Source organism: Acanthisitta chloris, unplaced genomic scaffold, assembly GCF_000695815.1.
Source record: "Acanthisitta chloris isolate BGI_N310 unplaced genomic scaffold, ASM69581v1 scaffold24965, whole genome shotgun sequence".
Classification (NCBI taxonomy): Eukaryota; Metazoa; Chordata; class Aves; order Passeriformes; family Acanthisittidae; genus Acanthisitta; species Acanthisitta chloris.
In genome coordinates, this window is record NW_008675687.1 from 17,415 (window position 1) to 35,729 (window position 18,315).

The 18,315-nt window shown below is 46.9% G+C and overlaps 1 protein-coding gene across 1 annotated transcript in view; it reads left to right on the top strand.

Annotated features, from left to right (window-relative positions):
• The window catches only part of PSKH1 (protein serine kinase H1), a 27,672-nt gene extending 15,971 nt beyond the window's left edge, over nt 1-11,701 (top strand). Inside the window, exon 4 of the mRNA XM_009075866.1 lies at nt 11,384-11,701. Within this exon, the coding sequence (XP_009074114.1) occupies nt 11,384-11,701 (318 nt within the window). The remainder of the gene's footprint in view (nt 1-11,383) is intronic.
• Nucleotides 11,702-18,315: the final 6,614 nt, after the last annotated feature.

Genomic DNA, 18,315 nt, shown 5'->3' on the forward strand with positions numbered 1-18,315 from the left:
AACTTGGGAAGCACTTAGATACCTCAACCTGGGCTTTCAGGAAGTGCTCAGATGAAAGAAGGGACATTTCACCTCCTCTGACCTATGCCAGGGTTGGACTCTGGTTCAAATTGAGTGATTATAAGGAAGAAAGGAGAGTCAACCAGGCACCTAGACAGGTGCTGCTCTTCTGCTGGAGCCTGGGCACTGCTGATTTATGCGGCACAGCAGCTCATCTTGTGGGTGCCTTCCAGCTCAGGATATTCCATGATTCATCTCTGTGCTGTGTTTGGGACTTGGGCTTGAGGAGGTTAAAGAAACCTCTGTGCTGTTGGAGCAGCAGAGGAGAGCTGGTACCAGCCTGGGAGCAGGGAGGGCATGGTTGGACTGGCAGCTAAGACTGTCTTAGGATTTACTCCCCCTTGTTCATTCCCTTGTAAGCACTCAGGGCTCATGCACCAACAGCTTGGAGCTTGCAGGAGGGGGAGGGAGGTTGTACGTGGGAGGTTATAAGCTTATCTTTTCATACCCCCACTATTGCACTAATCAGTGTGATGAGAGATATTCTTCCTCCCTGGGGAAGATTTTTTCTTCCTGTCAGAAACCACAATTTCTTAATTAAACTGTTACTCTGAATTTGTACACAGAAACACGTTTTGGCTTCAGCTGCAGCTCGCAGCCAATACTCTCTTAAGGTGATAGTTCAGAATGAGAGAACATCATTCAGCTCAAATTTGAGGTTTTTGATAATAAAAACACTGAAGATGTCAGGATATCTAGATGTTAGGAGCAGACTGGGAAGGGTATTTCCCTGTTTAGTTACTGCACATAGTACTGTGAACTGGTGCTATAGCAATACCTCTGGAAATTTCTGACCTCTGTGTTGATGGCAATCTCCAGCAGTGTGTACTCAGTGATCTCATTTTTTCACCTGCATTATTCCAACTTCAGGTCTCTTGACCCTGCGGGCTTCCTCAATATACAATTTCTCAGTCAGAGTAGTGCTTAGAGTCCCCTATGTGTGACTGTAACTTGCTGACACATTTTTAAGAGACGCAAAGTAATCCAAGCTAAAATGTGGTATTACCCCACTTTAGCAGCTATTTCCCTAGGCATTGCACTTAGGAGAGCCTCCCCTGGCTGGAGAGAAAAGCTTTGTGTTTATTGTTTTTGTAGCTGCTGTAATTTTGCTGCATGATTCCAGCTGAATGCTCAGTGCTCGCAGAGAGTAAATGGGCTGGCTATTTCCATTCGAAAAGCTGGGTTATGGAAGTTCACAGCACCAGATGGCTGCGCATACTTATAATGCTCTGGATTATTAAAGGGCTGTTGTATTTTCCTCTTTCATCCTTCCTTTATTCCTCCTCCCCACATCAACAAATTAATGCTGAATGCTTGGGAATCTGTCCTGCGCAGACTTCAGCACATTACATCTTTTCATTGGACACTTTTTGTTCCAGTTCCTTTGAACTGGTTGGGTTTGATCACCTCTTTGCAACTGCTCAGGGGCCGAATGATGCCTGGGATGGTGCAAGCCTGGTGTTACTGGAGCCCTGGCACAGTTCTGGGCTGGTTTGCCACAAGATGTCTCCTAGTTGCTGTCCCCAACCTGCTCCTTTATAGGGTTGACACTTTCCATTTTCTAAAGTCATATGGGAATCTCCTAAATGAGACAAAGCTGCTGCGTTAGTGCAGAATTGTGATGGATGCAATGCAGAGAATTCTTGGGGAACTTGGTGCAATCGTTAAAGTTGGAAAAGACCTCTAAGATCATCAAGTCCAGTTAATTTCCTTTTTAATACTAGCAGCATGTTACTTGTCTGCCATGAAAAACATTGGAATTTGAAAATGCAGCTACTCTGAAAAATGAGAGGCTGGAGAGATGTGCCCTGCCTCCAGCAACATGTGTGTGTGTTAGATTGAGCCATTTTTGTGAAAAGAAATTTGAAGAAAAAAAGCCTTTGCTGTTTGTATTTGTGATTATAGACTGAAAGAGTTGGGACTGTTCAGCCTGGAGACAAGAAGGCTCTGTGGAGACTATAGAGCCCTTTCCAGTACCTAAAGGGGCTTCAAGAGAGCTGGAGAGAGGCTTTGGACAAGGGCATGGGGTAACAGGACAAGAGGGAATGGCTTCAAACTGACAGAGGTTAGGGTTAGATTAGATAATGCAAAGAAATTCTTCCTTATGAGGCTGATGAGGCAGTGGCACAGGTTGCCCAGTGAAGCTGTGGCTGCCCCTTCTCTGGAAGTGCTTCAGGCCGGGTTGGATGGGGCCTTGAGCAGCCTGGTCTAGTGGAAGGTGTCCCTCTGAAAGAGTCTGTTCAGCCTGGAGACAAGAAGGCTCTGTGGAGACTATAGAGCCCTTTCCAGTACCTAAAGGGGCTTCAAGAGAGCTGGAGAGAGGCTTTGGACAAGGGCATGGGGTAACAGGACAAGAGGGAATGGCTTCAAACTGACAGAGGTTAGGGTTAGATTAGATAATGCAAAGAAATTCTTCCTTATGAGGCTGATGAGGCAGTGGCACAGGTTGCCCAGTGAAGCTGTGGTGGAGACTATAGAGCCCTTTCCAGTACCTAAAGGGGCTTCAAGAGAGCTGGAGAGAGGCTTTGGACAAGGGCATGGGGTAACAGGACAAGAGGGAATGGCTTCAAACTGACAGAGGTTAGGGTTAGATTAGATAATGCAAAGAAATTCTTCCTTATGAGGCTGATGAGGCAGTGGCACAGGTTGCCCAGTGAAGCTGTGGCTGCCCCTTCTCTGGAAGTGCTTCAGGCCGGGTTGGATGGGGCCTTGAGCAGCCTGGTCTAGTGGAAGGGGTTCCTGCCCATGGCAGGGGGTGGGATTGGTTGCACTTTTCCCTTCCAACCCAAAGCTTTCTGTGATTGCTGTGTGTCACCCGTGTCCAGACTGACTTTGTTTTTACTGGTTTTTAATGGTTAATCTTCAGTGAGATTGCAGAGCAGCAGTTGGTGAACACAGAGTGGAGATGTATATGGGGACATGAGACAATTCCAAGCAGTGGTTTGGCCAAGTGTGCTTAGAGATAAGAAATATGAGTATGCTTAGAAAGCAAATGTTGTGAGCCATGTAGGTTCTGCAGGGCAAGAAGGGCTCATCCTGAACAAACTCCTTCATATTAAAAGTTCTGCCTGCCCAGGTCAGGGATGTTCTTTGCAACTTCTTGAAGGACTGACCTGTCCTCGTGGGCGTATGAGTGGGTGTCTGGGGGAAGATGCACTGCTGAAATCTAGAGACTTCCAAAATCTGATTTAAAAAGATACTTAAGGGGAAAATAGCAACTTAGAAACCTAAATATAATAGAAATATTTTGAAGAACTAGTGTCCATCAGGAAAATGTACCTTAAACCTCTGTGTCATGTACTTTAAGGTAAAAACAAGTAAAAAGCCAACAGAAAACAGTGGTTAACTTGTTTACAGTGCAGGTTTTGGTGGCCACTTGACAGCAGCTCCCATCGCAGACTAAAACTCAGGGACTCTGCTTTGCCTCTGGAGTGCTGGCTCCCACCCCCACCTAGGTGCAGTCCAGCTGGATGAGAAGACTCACACTGGTAACACTGGTTTTGTTTCCAGCACGTGTCGGAGCTCGCTGCAGCATACGCCAGGTCCGTGCCCGAGTTGGCTGGGAGGAAGGGAGGTGGGTTGGGTGTTCAAAGCGGAGAACAACGCGTTGTTTGTTCCCCACATGCTGTCGTGGACAGCACCTCAATAGCTTTTATGCTGATGTGAATAACAAGCAGGGGTGGTGATGGGATTTAGTCACAGAGAGCCAAACGCTGAGCACAATCCCCCAGCCTAAGTGACACTCATAGGAGGATCTCTTTCTTTTCCTCCTCCAGGCTCAGAGCCTGAGTCTGAATAAAACATAACATGTTTGAGAGCTCTTTAAGGCATTGTAAACGAGGCTGCTTTCCCCTGAGTTTGTTATCTAGCAGGGCTGAAGTTGCAGATGGGCGATGCATCCCTTGTTTTATGCTGCTTAGAAGTTCGGGAGATGCTTTTGTCAGGAATGCTGGTGTACCTCATAAGCAGAGGGACCAGCGCTACAGATCTCCACCGTGGGAGTTTCTCCCATTGTCATTCAGGCTGTAAGACAGGCTGTGGCACGGGTTTCATAGTTGGTTGAAGTGCTGCTAATTCTGGTCTCTGTGCCAGTCGCTCGCTTGCGCTGATGTAGCTGCTTCTGCAGCCATTCAGTGAGTCACGCCAATGGCTGGGCTGAAAACCCCAGCTGAAAAATTAACAGAAACTCCCTGATTTGGCTCACTTTGTTTGCACAAACCACACTGTCTGTGCTGGCACAATGGGGAGTGCAGCATCAAAGTGGGAATGACAACAGGAATGACATGCTTGTCTGCTGTGGTGTGGAGTGTGTCTGCTCACGGCAGTAGGGCACAATATGAAGGCAGTTCCCATTGACCAAGGGGACACGTTGAACCCAGTCTATTTGTTAGGGCAGTCTCATTCCCAGTAAATCTGTTTTGTCTTTTAAAACTTCAAAGTAGCAGTCTGTACGGAAACCTGGCAGGAACCTGTGTGCTGCTGTAGGGCTGCTCAGCCTCCCTGGTGCTTTGAGGCTTCTCCAGCACTCAGACTCATCCTAGGAATCAGTAAGACTGGGATATAACATTTTTGGCCTAAGAGTGATTTTTTGCAGCTGTGATAACATGCTTTGTGCATGATGTTTTTGTAAAGACTGACTGGCAAGGGAGGTCCAGGCCCTTGCACTTCTGGGTGTCCCTCACCTTCACTGTAACATCGTCTTTAGAGCTCACAGCAGTTCTCCTGGAAACAGCACAGAACTTGGATAGGAATCAGGAAATCGATAAGTATTTTTCCTTCAGTGGGTACCATTGAGACTAAAATCAAAGCTTGGAAGTCAGATGATTGTTTCTTCTTGTATTTGCACATGACTAACCAGAAGATCCCTCTGTGGCTTGGTGTCCCTAAGGAAAGTGTCAAGCAGCTTCAGTATGTGTGTGTAGGCTTGTGTACCGAGTGCTGCTGTGTCCATGGAATGGAGAAAACCACTTGGATGGCCAGGGAGGAGTCACTGTTAGCTTGGAAAATGCTCAGGCAGGTCATCTGTAAGGAACAGGTCTGTCTGAAGTCTGTCTGGGTGTCATATCAGACTTCGTTCATGGTTTCACCAGGCCATGATGAGATTTTGGGCTTTGAGCATCAGAGTGACCCTGTGGTCCTCCTCTAGGTTGTCTCAGAAGTTGTAGGGTGCTGAAAGGTGTCACCTGGGCCTGGAGGGATGCAAGGGGACAGGGACTCTGATAAGGGGGGAATTTTGCCAGTAACTGCAATGCTTAGATATACAGTGTCCTTATACATCTTTACAGCCCATCTTCCTTCCTGTCTTCCTAAGTGGCCTCTTAACCTCTTGGATTCAGTTGTTAAATGGATTAACTCTGCACAGAAGATAGAAGTGAGGAATGGATGACTGCACAGCTGATCTCAAAGATTATGAGTTACTAATTGCTGCTTTTCTGTTTCAAATACCCTCACAGTCACTAGAGGAAGTTCAGCAGTCATTCTTGCCTCCTAGGGATCTCCACCTGCCTGAATGTTTGTGCTAGTTTGTAGGGGGGATGTGGGTTTGGTGAGGTTCTTTTGTTTTGTTTTAGTTTAAGGATCCCTGACAGTTTACAGTAGTACTAGGCTTTGCTACACCTCATCTCTTCAGAGCTCAGAAGCCTAGCAGTCCTGCTCCTGCCTGGTGAACAGAGGGAGAGCACCTTAAAGCTGGTAAATCTTCACCAGTGCTTCTTAATGATTAGATAAAGGAGAACAAAATGATGACAAGACATCCAGCATCACCCTCTGCTGAGCCTGCACACAAGAGTGGAGATGTACTGCTGTTTCCTTTGGTTGTTGCAGGGACCTTCATTAGTTCTACATGAGGGAGAGCTATTCAGATGTACTTATTGCAGCTTCTCTGCTCTTCCCCCCTTTTTATTTTTTATTCTGCTGAATCATGTTTTTAGCCACTCTGCTAAATTGTAGAGTTCCAGACATTACTTTCCAGGGGATGTTCAGTCCTCCAGGATGAAGCCAATAGTCTCCAGTGTTAAACTAGTCTGTATCCAGGGGTTGTCTCATGAGGAATGAGGTTTATGAAGCAAGTGCTGCACCAGGTGTCCCAGTCAGAGGGTATGATTGCAGCTGTTTGAAAAGCTAAGAGCCTGTAGGAGGTCTCTGTTGGGATTCAGTGAGTGCTGCTGAGGTTCAGCTCAGAATATGGGTATTCCACCTTTTTTTAAAATGTGTGGTTGGTGAAGCACTGGCACAGGTTGCCCAGAGAAGCTGTGGATGCTCCAGCCCTGGAAGTGTTCCAGGCCAGGTTGGATGGGGCGCTGAGCTACTTGGTGTAGTGGAAGGTGTCCCTGCCCATGGCAGGGGATTGGAGTAGATGATCTTTAAGGTCCCTTCCAACCCAACCCATTCTGTGATTCTGTGCAGAAAGACACCAGAACTACTGTAGTCCCTTTCCCTTCTGGAGGAACACAGTCCAACAGAGGGAACAGCACAGAAGTTATACTCAAACTGCATCACATTTGAAATCAGTTCCTAGAGGAACAGGGGTGCACGGTGAACAGGTATTGCTGACTTCTCTTAATTTTTGTGGTATTTTTGTGCCACAAAAGAGCAGGATTTGTTGTTGGGATAGTGAGATTAAAGGCAAGGCTACCCAATGGGGTTTACCTGATGCAATGTTTCATGGCTACAGGATGAGATCATTATCCTTACAAGCCATTCTCTCTCTCCTCAGAGAAGCAAATGGGCAGAATCTCCTCTAGATCACTTCAGTCCTGTCATGTGAGGACACCTTGTGTCCTGTAATTCTCTCCTCCTTGGTGTGTTCCCCAAAAACACCAGTTCCTCAGCTCCCATACAAACCTCTGCTGCTGCCTTGCAGCATTAATGGAGAGAGTTCCTGGGGTTTTGCTAAGTTAAAACTGCTGTTTTGCCAACTGATGCAAGGTTTCTGGAGAGTGGTTACATTTCTCCAAGGACTGGGGTTGAAAATTGCTTCAGCAGAAAGTAGCCTTACATATTCCTAAAGAAAAAGCTTCAGTGAAATAAAAAAGATGCGTGTGGTGCAGCAAATCAAAGCTCCAGCTGCAAAAACAGATCAATACACTGATTTGTGTTTGCTGACCGAAAGAAAAATCTAATTGCAGGTACTCCATATTCAATGGTTGTGGTGAAACTGGAGTAATTGGAATAATGAGAAATCCAATGTGCTTTTGTTTGGAGTTTATTCTTCTTTAGGATTCGTTAAACTGGATGGGCCTCTCAAGGTTTAGGCTGGTGATGTGTTGCAGTTCCTAGCTCTTCAGACCTCATAGATTTCTTCAAGTTGTAAATCATAACATTTGCCATCTTCTAATAAGACGTGAGAAGATCGAAGCAATGTTGTTCCTAGTGTTTAGAGGTTCGTTTCACTCACCAGAATCTCAGCTGGCTGAAGTTTGAATGCATCCGAATGACAGAACACCTCAAATTCCAGGTTTGTGCAGTTACTAACACCTGCAATAGGAAATAATGCTTTCCTGCGTGTCCTGAAGATGTAGTTCCAAGAAAAGTATTGTTGTGTCACTCCTCAAGTATTTTTCATTGGAGTGCATTTCTTGAGTCTCTTTGGATTTGGATAAAAAAGAGAGGACAGAGGTCTTGTCATGATTGTATTTCTGTGAGGGGTGGTATTCAGAAAGGTAAAAGATTCTAGGGGAAAAAATACCCAGGAGAAGCAGTGAGGATGGAGTTGTGTGGATGCATTTTCTCCATTTGCGTGGGATAAAAGCTCTTTCAGGGTATCTTAGGTCATTTCAATTGCTGGTAATAGAAATGAAGATGGTAGTAAAGAGTTCTTAAAAAGTTACTGCACAGAGAGCAGAATTGTCACCAGCATTTACTGTCACTTTGAGTTAAAGTCAGTAAATTGGATAGACATATCCTTAGCTTGGATGTTTCATTAGCGTTATCCGGAGAGTGGAAAATGAGTCCTCTGTGAAGGAAACAGAATGGGGTGAGCTCTGGCCACAGGGAGGAGAAGGGAAGAAAGGATTGGAAGTTGATGGGGTGCAGCCAGTGAATGAGTAGCTGAAAATGGGTTTTAAAAAAAAGCTACAGAAAATACCTTTTTAGAAGTTTTTGAAGGCAAACTTGGAAAAGTGGAGACAAAGCCGCTTGTTGCTGAGTTTCATTTGGATCTCTCCATCAATGGAAGAGAGAACCCAAAGGTCTGTAACTGGACATCCTGAGTGTGAAAGGACAGTGATGTGCTGCCAGTTGACATATGGTACCACCTGGGATTAACTGAGATTATGCCAATGAAGACTAAACCCTGCAAGTTGATTCCCTCTGCTGCTGTTTAACAAAGGAAGTACCTTATCCAGAAGTCTGGCAGGAAATCTGTAGGCTTGAAATGTGATTTATGTCCCTCTGTGGCAGGGGAGATTCAGCTTTTTGGTTCTGTTGTGAGCAGCATAAAGGCTGAGTTCTTCAGTGGTCCATCATCCTGCAAAACAGACCAGTGTGTTCAATTGCAATTGAACCTTTATTGTGGGTTTTTTTGCTGAATTTAAAAAGATCATTTGCTATTTTATTTATCCTTTGTATGAACAAACGCTTTCCTGAGTCTCTGATCAAAGACTGCCCTGTTCTAGGCTAACTAGCACCTGTTTTTGTCTTTCTATTCATTGTCAAGATGCATTTAATCAACTAAGAAAAGATTATATATATGGCAGGTCATGACTAATTATATTTCTCTATGATATTATATTTTTTGAAAGCAGTAGACAGGGCAAGAGGAAATGGCCTCAAGTTGTGCCAGGGGAGATTTAGATTGGATACTAGGAAGAAATTCTTCTCTGTAAGGGTGGTCAGGCACTGGAATAGGCTGCCCAGGGGAGTGGTGGGATCACTCTGGAAGTGTTCCAAGGGCATGTGGACATGGTTTAGTGGTGGGCACAATGGTACCTGGGTAATGGTTGGACTTGATGATCTTAGAGGTCTTAATGATTCTGTGACAGGAAAGCTTGGATGTTAAAAATTTATTTTTTATAACCTGATTTGGGTCTTGAAACGTGGAGGGGAGTGGATTCTGGATGTGGTTTCAAAGCACAGAAGTGGTGTCTGATCCATAGGAGAAGGCTGTGCTTCCTTCCTAAGCACTCTGGAGTATTTCCATTTCTATCCTGAATATGTTCAGGAACATTTATAGTTCTTTATTCATTAGTGGTATTTTCTCTATATCAAGTAGTTCATATCATTTTCTCTGTCTTCTCTTGCCTAGTAACTGCCAGTGATCATACGTCTCACTTGAGCTGAGTAAGCCAGACTGTTTTAGTCATTGTAGAATCAGACTGTGTGTGTGTACCCTGATCCCCCTCACAGCCAGTTCCTCAGCTGGAGCTGGAGTTCACCGTTCCTGGCCATGCCACTGTCTGGCTGTGGGCTGGGGCTGGAGCAGTGCTGTAGCTCTCAGAGCATCCTCCTTTCCATTATAAAATCCTCCCAGGGATTTGCTCTCTAGCTGGTGCCTTTGAGTCTTTTGAAAGAGAAAATTGGTAGCAATGAATTGTGAGCCTCAAAAAAATCGGGACGTACCTTTTTTAGACCTTTTGCTCAAGAAAAGAGCTTTATATATCAGGCTATACAGTCAGTGGACCCTGAATTTTAAACTAGCTGGGTGCATTTCTTCCTCACCCAATGAAGAGAAGAGTGAGAGACACAGAAGAGGAGCTTTTTGCTTTTTTAACCACACACAATGTTTCCACTCGGTTACACGTATGTGTTTGTGTGTGGCCACCATCATTGTATTGAAATCTTCCCTTCCTTGCAGGAATCTGCTCAGGCTTTCTCTTAGTGCTGCTTGGGATGGGGGGGTCTCCATGGACTTGAGAAATTCAGTATTGGTGGTTTCAGGAGGGGTGAGACCCCTGTGACATCCCTTGATTGCAGAAACCTGCTCTTGCCTGGCTTCGTGCACCACTTGGGGTTTTCTGCTGGCCATGCTGCCTCCTCCTCTCTCCCCTTACCCCTTGAGTTTGCCACGTTTTTCTTCCTAGCTTTGTCCACAGCCAAGCCTTCACCTCATGCTGAAGGAAATGTTCTCACTTCCCACCTTAGTGTGAGTATGGTATTTTGTCAGAAATTGAGCCATTCCAGCGTGTGTGGCTGTAGGTGTTTGACTCATAACTTGTTATGGCCATTTTGGGTGTGCTGGGAGGATCTTTATTATAGGACTAATTAAGTATTTTGGGCTTCTTTCCTTAAAACTACCGTTTTGTAAAAAAAACTTCTTTCTCTTTCCTTGGTAGACATTCCTGAAAATTCCTTATATCTAACATTTCTATATACTTAGAAGGTTTTATGGGGTTGTTTCCAGCCAGGCTGAGCTGCTGTACCAGGGTTGACCAGTAGCAACATCTACATTTTCACATGAGAGTGAGACCAAGTACCACAGCAAAAAATTTCCCTTGTTTTGGTTCCTGCATTGGTGTGGAGGTCAGTGCTTGGTCCCTAGATGTGTGCCTCAAGAGGAAGAGTCAGAAGAGACCCAGGGGTCAGGTGTCAGGGTCCGAACTCCATGAGCGATTACGGCTCATGATCGCACAGTAATGGCTGTGTTGGATACTTGGATTGGAGAGGGTCTTCAATGGGATACAGTAACTGTGCTTTTAGTTATAGTCATAGGGTCTTGGAAGATGATGTGAGAAGATGAGACTGGAAGCCTCAGGACCAGCAGCTGGAGCAGAAAGTAGGTCTGGGAGCCTGTGTGTGTCTTTGGCACAGCAGCTGGAGTAAACACAGGCGTGTGAGCAGGTGTGACCAAGTGTGTGACTGCTGATGAAGATGCAGCTGAACAAGGGGATGAAGGGACCTGGAAGCTGGGGATGTCCATCTGTGTGTGTCTGTAAGCACAAAGATGAGAGCACAGGAGGATCTGGTGACCAGGGGGACCAGAGAAGTCCCAGCCAGCTGCTGGAGAGATGGTTGAGTCTAGGGGTTGACTGAGACCCTTGTGTGTGTGCACATGTGTGTGTGGGTGTCTGTAGATATGAGGCATCTGGGAATATTGGGATCTAGGTTCAGCTACTGAGTGCCTGAGCCCAACTACTGAAGGGGTTCACACTGCACCTATGTAAGTGCAGAGGTTTCCCACTAATTCAGCCTCTTCCCATAACTTCAGGTAATTGTGTCTCATTCTCCTTGGGCAGATACTGTTGGCTACAGCTTGGAAGATTTGAGGATAAAAGAGAGAAGGGAAGAAACAGAATGCGTCAAAGCACCTTTTGGGCATGGGAGAAATAAATTAATCAGCAAAGCTGTGTTGGGATGTTTCATTCTAATCACCTCTTTTGTGTTTCAGCCCTGGCCCAGTGTGTCCAACCTGGCCAAGGATTTCATCGATCGTCTGCTCACAGTGGACCCCAGTGACAGGATGACAGCCCTTCAGGCCCTGAAGCACCCGTGGGTGGTCAGCATGGCAGCCTCTTCCTCCATGAAGAACCTCCACCGTTCCATCTCACAAAACCTTCTCAAGAGGGCATCTTCCCGCTGCCAGAGCACCAAGTCTGCGCAGTCCACCCGCTCCAGCCGCTCCACCAAATCCAACAAGTCGCGGCGAGTTCGGGAGCGGGAGCTGCGCGAGCTCAACCTGCGCTACCAGCAGCAGTACACTGGCTGAGCACAGGGCTGGCACCTGCCAGGTGTCTTTCCAGGTGTCTGCTCTTTGGTGTAGGTGTGCAGCATCCTCTGCCGTGCACACACTCAGTGAGCAGCATCCAGGTTCCTCCCTCCCTCCCTCCAGGTGTTCCCCCCATCCATGAGGAGGTGTCCCTCAATGTGGAAGAAAGGGAACCTCGTGGTGGCCAACACACCCTGCGAGCTGTGCCACAGGGTCTTGTGCCAGAAACGGGGGAGCCCTTGTGGGCTCAGTGCACAGCTCAGAGCCTCAAGTAGTACATAAATTAAGGAGCCACATGGGGAGAAGAGCTCTTTCTGTAGCCCAGGAGCTTGGCTGTTCATAGTTATTTATTGATTCCAGAGCATTAAGTTTGTCTCACTTGTGTATGAAAAAAGAGAGAAATCACTTTATGTGTCTGTTCATGCACGTCCGTGTGTGCACATACACGTGTGGGGGGGTGTATGTAGTTAAAAACTATATATACACAAATTTTGAGCTGGTTTAGTCAGACTCTGTGGTGCCTTTACATCGAAGCTGGTGTGAGTCATACGCAGTTAGAAGTAGGATAGCTCTGACTCACCAGTGTGCTGCCCACCAGCTCCTCGCCAAAGAGATGCCAGACAGCAGTTTTCCATGATGGCTGGGAAGCTGTGAGGTTTCCCCCAAGGGCTGCCATCCGCCTGGTGACGTCAAGGGTTTACCCCTTGAATTATCCTCCCCCTGTTTGCAGCAGGACCAGTGTCTGCCATGCAGGGTTTGTTGTTCTTGCCATGACGTGGCTTTGTTTTGTCTGTGACCTCTTACATACCTTACACCCTTCAAAAGATTGAGAATATTGAGTTTTCTCTGCTAAGGAGGGAAAAAAGGGGGGGAATTTCTAAGGATATGCCTCCCACCCCAAAGCTGGGATGGGCTATAACCACTGTGAGCGTTACTGACCATGTCACTTCACCAGAACTTTGGTGGTTCCAGGCTGCTCCCTGTCTGCAGATTTGACAGGGCTCCCCTGCTTTGCATGTCTGTGCTGCTCCAGCACTGCCATCCCTGCTCTGGGACAGGGAAGTGGTGGTGGGAGCTGTTGGGATGGCCACAAATGGCTCCATGGCTTTAGGGCTTGAGAAGTGGCAGCCCAGTTCGGGAACGTCAGCAGTGACATACCCTGGAGACGTTGCACAAATGCCTTAGAGCTGTTAGCTGCTGACTGAAATTCAACAGGAAAAAGCTGCTTTTCAAGGTGTCCTTGTGCTGGCTGGGTGATGTGGGGTCTCCTCTTGTGAAGGATCTTTCAGGGGAGGTGGGGGCTGTGGAGCTGAGCTTTCTGCACGTCTGCTGACACATCTTCCCAACTAGTTAGAGCAGCAAAGTGGGGCCGATGGCACAGTCTCAGGGTGGATTTGGCTCCTTGTGATAGCAGAGACAAGATCTGCAGTGAAGCACATTCCTAGGGATGTGCTTCCCACCCCAAAGCTGGGATGGGCTGTAACCAGAGCGAGCTCAACCTGGTGTGCCCAAGCATGGGGTGGGAAGTAGAGCAGAGGAAACCTGAGAGCAGCCACTGTGTGTAGCAGAGGTGGATTCTAAATTGCTTCCATGGTTTTGCATGTCATTTTGAAAACTTTGCAGATTGCCCTTTCTCTGAGCAGCCATCCTGCCATGTCACACTGAGTCTTTCTTCCATCAGCACGAACAGATACTGCAGAATTACCCAAAATAGGGTTTTTTCAACTTTGTGGACTTAAAAAAAAAAAAAGAGGTTTCTTCAGCTGCTTCTTTTACCTCCTCACATTTTCTCTGATTAGTTACCATGAACTATAAACTAGACATGACTTCTGACAAAGCAGGCAGCTTGCCACGTTTTGCTTCATAAACAGTTCAGTGTCCCTCATGTTACTGCAAGCAGGAGCCCCTCCAAAACCAGTATCAACTGGGCAGTGGCTCTTGCCCTGCACATTAGGTGATGGCAGGATGCTCCCCCAGAGCACTTCTGGTTCTGAGCCATTACTTGTGAGAGTCCTCTGTGTGTTTGGAGCATCACAACCTGTGATCTCTTTTACCTCCTGGGTGCCCTCATGGCCCTCCCCAGATTATCCTGCATGTTTACTCTTAAAACAGATGTTTTGCCTATGTGAGGGGTCAAACTAATGAGCTGAGCCAAGATCTCTAGATCCTGAGACCTTTCCCATTAACCACTAGACCATCAAAATGCACAGGGGTCACACAGATGTCTGCCCACACTGTTCCTTCATCCTTCTCTTGTGGGATGAGGGATAAATAAATGTGGAGAGGAAGTCAGGACATTAAACTGACCAGGCTTGTTTCTCCACCTTCACAAAGCAGAACAAGAATCTTCTCATCTGTGTCAATTTTTGTTTTGTTGCTCTTTTCCAAAACTGTTTGTTCACCAGGAAGAGTTCAGAGCGATGTCATTTATGGTGAGTTTGGGGTGGAAGATGTTTTGGGAAGTGAGATGTTGCTGTGTAGGTTCCTGACAGTTTTTGGTGGTGATGCTGTGTGACTGGAGGTGAATTGGCAGAAGGAAGGATCCATCACATACATGAGCAATACTGGATAGCTGCAACCTGCCTGTCCATGGCACAGAGGTGTTTGTGGTCCTCAGGCATTCCAGTGCTTGGGAATTGCTGCAGGAGGACCAAGGCCATCCCATAAGGGGCTTTGGCTTTTCTATAAAAAGAACTCTTAATTCTCCTCACAAATGCAATGTTTTCTTGTTTGCATGGAAAAAACCAATGTAAACTTGGGGAAAATCTTGACAGGCCTTCCTTGCATCATGTAATTATAGCACTCTTGGCTCATTCCCTCTTCTTTTTCTAAATTCAGTATTTGCAGGAACTCTTGCACCCAGACAGTAACGTGTGTGAGCAGAGGGGAGACAAGGAGAGCTTCATCCAGGTGACCCTGGAGTCCTCAGTGATCTTTCTTTCAGTCTAGAAAACTGTGATGGTCCAAATGCCATGTTGGAAGGTCCAGCTTAAGAACAATTCCTTGGGTGCTTTTATCCTTGCACTTGTAGCATGTTTTCAGCTGTCTGGTGCATGGGAACAGACAAAATGCTGTAATTCTGAGCCATAGTCTAGGTGCCTTCAATCTGTCCTTTAAGAAACTCTTCACTGTGAATTACCTTGATCATCTGTCTTCATTCCAGAGGAGCATCTCAGTGGTCAGTTGGTTTTACGTCTCAGGAGTTTACACTTTTCAGGAGTGCCTTGTTCGGGGATTTTAGAAGCTAAAATCTCTTGAAATGGTTTTTTTTTCTGCTCTTCCGCTTAATTTTTTAATCTCTTTCCTTGGCTGTTAATGATGGTTCTTAATTGGGCTCGTGGGGTTTTTTTGGAAGCTTTGCTCTGATCTCGAATGCACCAAGAGAACACAGGTAACAACTGCATATTCCAGACCACCGCTGAGTGCAGCCTGTGTATTAGCTGGGATCCAAGCACGGTGTACTTTTGTCTTCCCTCCTTTGGTTGATGCCGTGAAAATGAAGTTGGAATGACACCTAGTGGCAAATTGTAGTGTGTCCTTGCCCAAGCACAGCTCTCTCCTAGCCGCGTTCCCACTGTTTCTCTAGGCGAGATGCTCTTACAACGAGCAATCTCGGGTTGATGTGCTGAGTGATGGTATTGGACCAGCCCTAAGTGTTCATCAACTTTCTCTTTTGGCACCTGATCCTGAGGATCAGCCTTTTAGCCTCCACAGGGGTGAGCATCAGTCCACGTGCAGCCTCTGGAGGGGATGCAGGACATGTGCAGCCAACCCCCCAGTGTCACAAGGATGTGCTTACCAGCACCCTGCCTTGGGGAGGCATCTTGGGAGGCACTGTGAGAAAGCAAAGCCTAAAGATGCTGAGGCTGGAATCAGTACAGAACCCTGGAATGATTTGGGTTGGAAAGGACCGTAAAGCTCATCTCGTTCCAACCCCTTTGCCATGGGCAGAGATACCTTCCACTAGACCAGCTTGCTCCAAGGCCCATCCAGCCTCACCTGGAACACTTCTAGGGTTGGGGCAACCACAGCTTCTCTGGGCAGTAAGTCTGGGGACTTCCTCCCATCTTGAGACATGATGGAGCAGCTCAGGGTGTTGCTTCCCAGAGCATTCTGATTCAGGGAAATGCAATTATAAGGAGTAAAGGGAATTAGGGGTGTTTGTCTTCGGAACTTTGCAGTACTGTGTAAAACAATCCTTCCGTCCTGGGAGTTTGGCTGCTCTCTGGGGGGAGAGAATTGCAATTTCAAAGAATGTGGCCTGTTGATTCCTTGATTTTTTTAATTTTTTTTGAGTGTTATTGGAAAATAATGTTAAAAGGTCTTCCAGAAATAGTGTTAGGGGTCTACAGATTCGCATCCAGATTTCTGAGTTTGGAATGTATTTTTCTATGCATTTTGCTAAAGCAGCAATTACTGGTCCATGTTTGGTTTACTTCTCACCCTTCTCAGGCTTCTAAAAAGCTAACATGTAAACCCAGCGGGGGTAGAGACCCACCTTCCTTCCATCCTGAAGCAGTCCATGCTATTTAACACTGAGACTGTGATAGCATCCAGATGCTCCTGGTCTGTGTTGTTCTTGGAAGTGCAGAGCCGTACGTGAAGGAAAGCTTCAGAGCCTTGTGAGGAGCTTAATCCCAGACAAAAGGGCTCAGACCTGCTGGCTGTGGTAGCAGTGTGGAAAACAGCTGCAGAGCAGGGCCTGTGTTATGTGTTTATTTTGGACATCATGAACCCTCAGACTCTTAACTTCTTTGGAATCTGGATATTTTCCTCTTTTAGGTCAGATATTTTCAGTTCTGGTAATTTACATTCTTTCTTAGACCCTGCTCCATTTCTTAATCCTGTTTCCTACCCGGGTGTTTGGCCAAAGCACAAATAGAGTCAACTTTGATGTAATGCACAAACTGGAATAGGAATGATGGTTCACTTGGCTACTAGGCAGCAGCTCTGGGTTTGGCTCTGCAGGAGCTGTTGCAAGTCCTGGAGCAAGATAAAAGCATCCGTATGGTCCTTGCAGGTGGGAGAAGGTGAGTCCCTTTGAGAACCTGCAGTGCAGGCTCAGCTCAAGATGATCTTGCACCACGTAGGGCAACTACTCTGGCTGTTACAGGCCTTGGTTAGGCTGTGTGGGGCCATATTTTATTTCAAGTGACAATGCTAAAGATTCGGAGGGTGTGAAGTGGGATAAACTAAAATCTGAATTGTTTGACTTAATTTAGTTTTCTAAATGATGCAAAGCAACGCAGAGGTGAGTTTTGGGAGGGGATCACACCCTCTGGAGCTGTTGCAAACTGTTCTCTGGCAGCAGTGGGATTTGCAGGGGGGTGGTTGTGTCCCAGCCTCTCACCCACTCAGCTTCCTCCAGGAAAATACCACGAAGTGCCTGTACCACTCAGTGCCACATACACAGCCCCAAGTTCACTCTCGGGAGGGTTTTGGTGCTTTTTTTTTTTTGTTTTGACCACTTAGTCTCCTCTTTCATCCTGGATTAAGAACCCAGCTCTTGGGTGCTCCAGAGGCAGGTGCCTGCATGTCAGCTGTGCCTTACTGTGCAGGAAACTTCCCAAAGAAATCAATGTGAAGCCGCAGGGATGCACGATGGCAATGGCATCATGGAGCTTGGTGTCTTCTGCCCTCCGTGTCCCAAGGGGCAGAGGGAGCTCTGCCTGGTGACAGTTACTCCTTCTCCTGTTGTCCTCCCCTGCCTGGTCGTACTGTAGATCCCTCGTGTGTGACGGGTGAGCTTCTCGCTGCTGTTGCAGATGCCATTGCACTGTTTGTCTGCTGAATCTGGAAGACATCCATGGAACAGACCCACAGCCCCAACAAGGTGTGTTACAAACCAGCAGCTCCTGCTCAGATGCTGTGAGTTTTCCTGTTGCCTTTCACTGCGGAAAGACACCTCCCGGGAAGCTCTTGGGACCAGAGATCTTCCGGCACTTGATGTTATTTTTGGTTGCCCAGTTTCCGGTGCTGGGTAGGAACAGTTTGGAAGTAACTCCGGTCGCATCCCGTCCGTCTCCTCACGGGGCTGCTTTGAGAAGTGTCCCATTCTGTGCCTTGCCTGTTGAGTCCTGGCTTTACCCTATGGACTGTCGTGTCGGATGAGGTCGGAACCATTGTAATTAGTCTGTAACATTATGATTAGAGTGTACAGAATTATTTATTTGGTGTACTCAGTCTGCTAAATATGTCCATGTATTCTGTGTACCCGTTGCTCTGCTGTCGTTACTTTGCCTCATGGATCACCCACTGGCTGCCTGCTGGAAGGTGCCAATTTCTGGACTGGTCAGTGAATGCATGGAAAGCCAGGAGCTGGTCACCCCTCTAGCACATTCTTGGATCACAGCAAGAAAGTTTCAAAGTGCCCATAGAAGAGTTTGCTGGTTTCTGTAATGCAGCTGCCAGGCCAGGAGCTGCCTAAGGGAGACCTTGTGCAGGGCTGGGATGTCCATGGAATGCTCTGGGTGAGGCAGTCACTCAGCCTCTTGCTGGAAGGCTTGGGAGGCTGAAACAGGCACTTTAGGACATTTTGTTCACTTTTCTTTGGCTGCAAGGTGGCAAACTGGGACAGAAATGCTCTGGTTTGCCCACAGCCACTTGCCACCTCT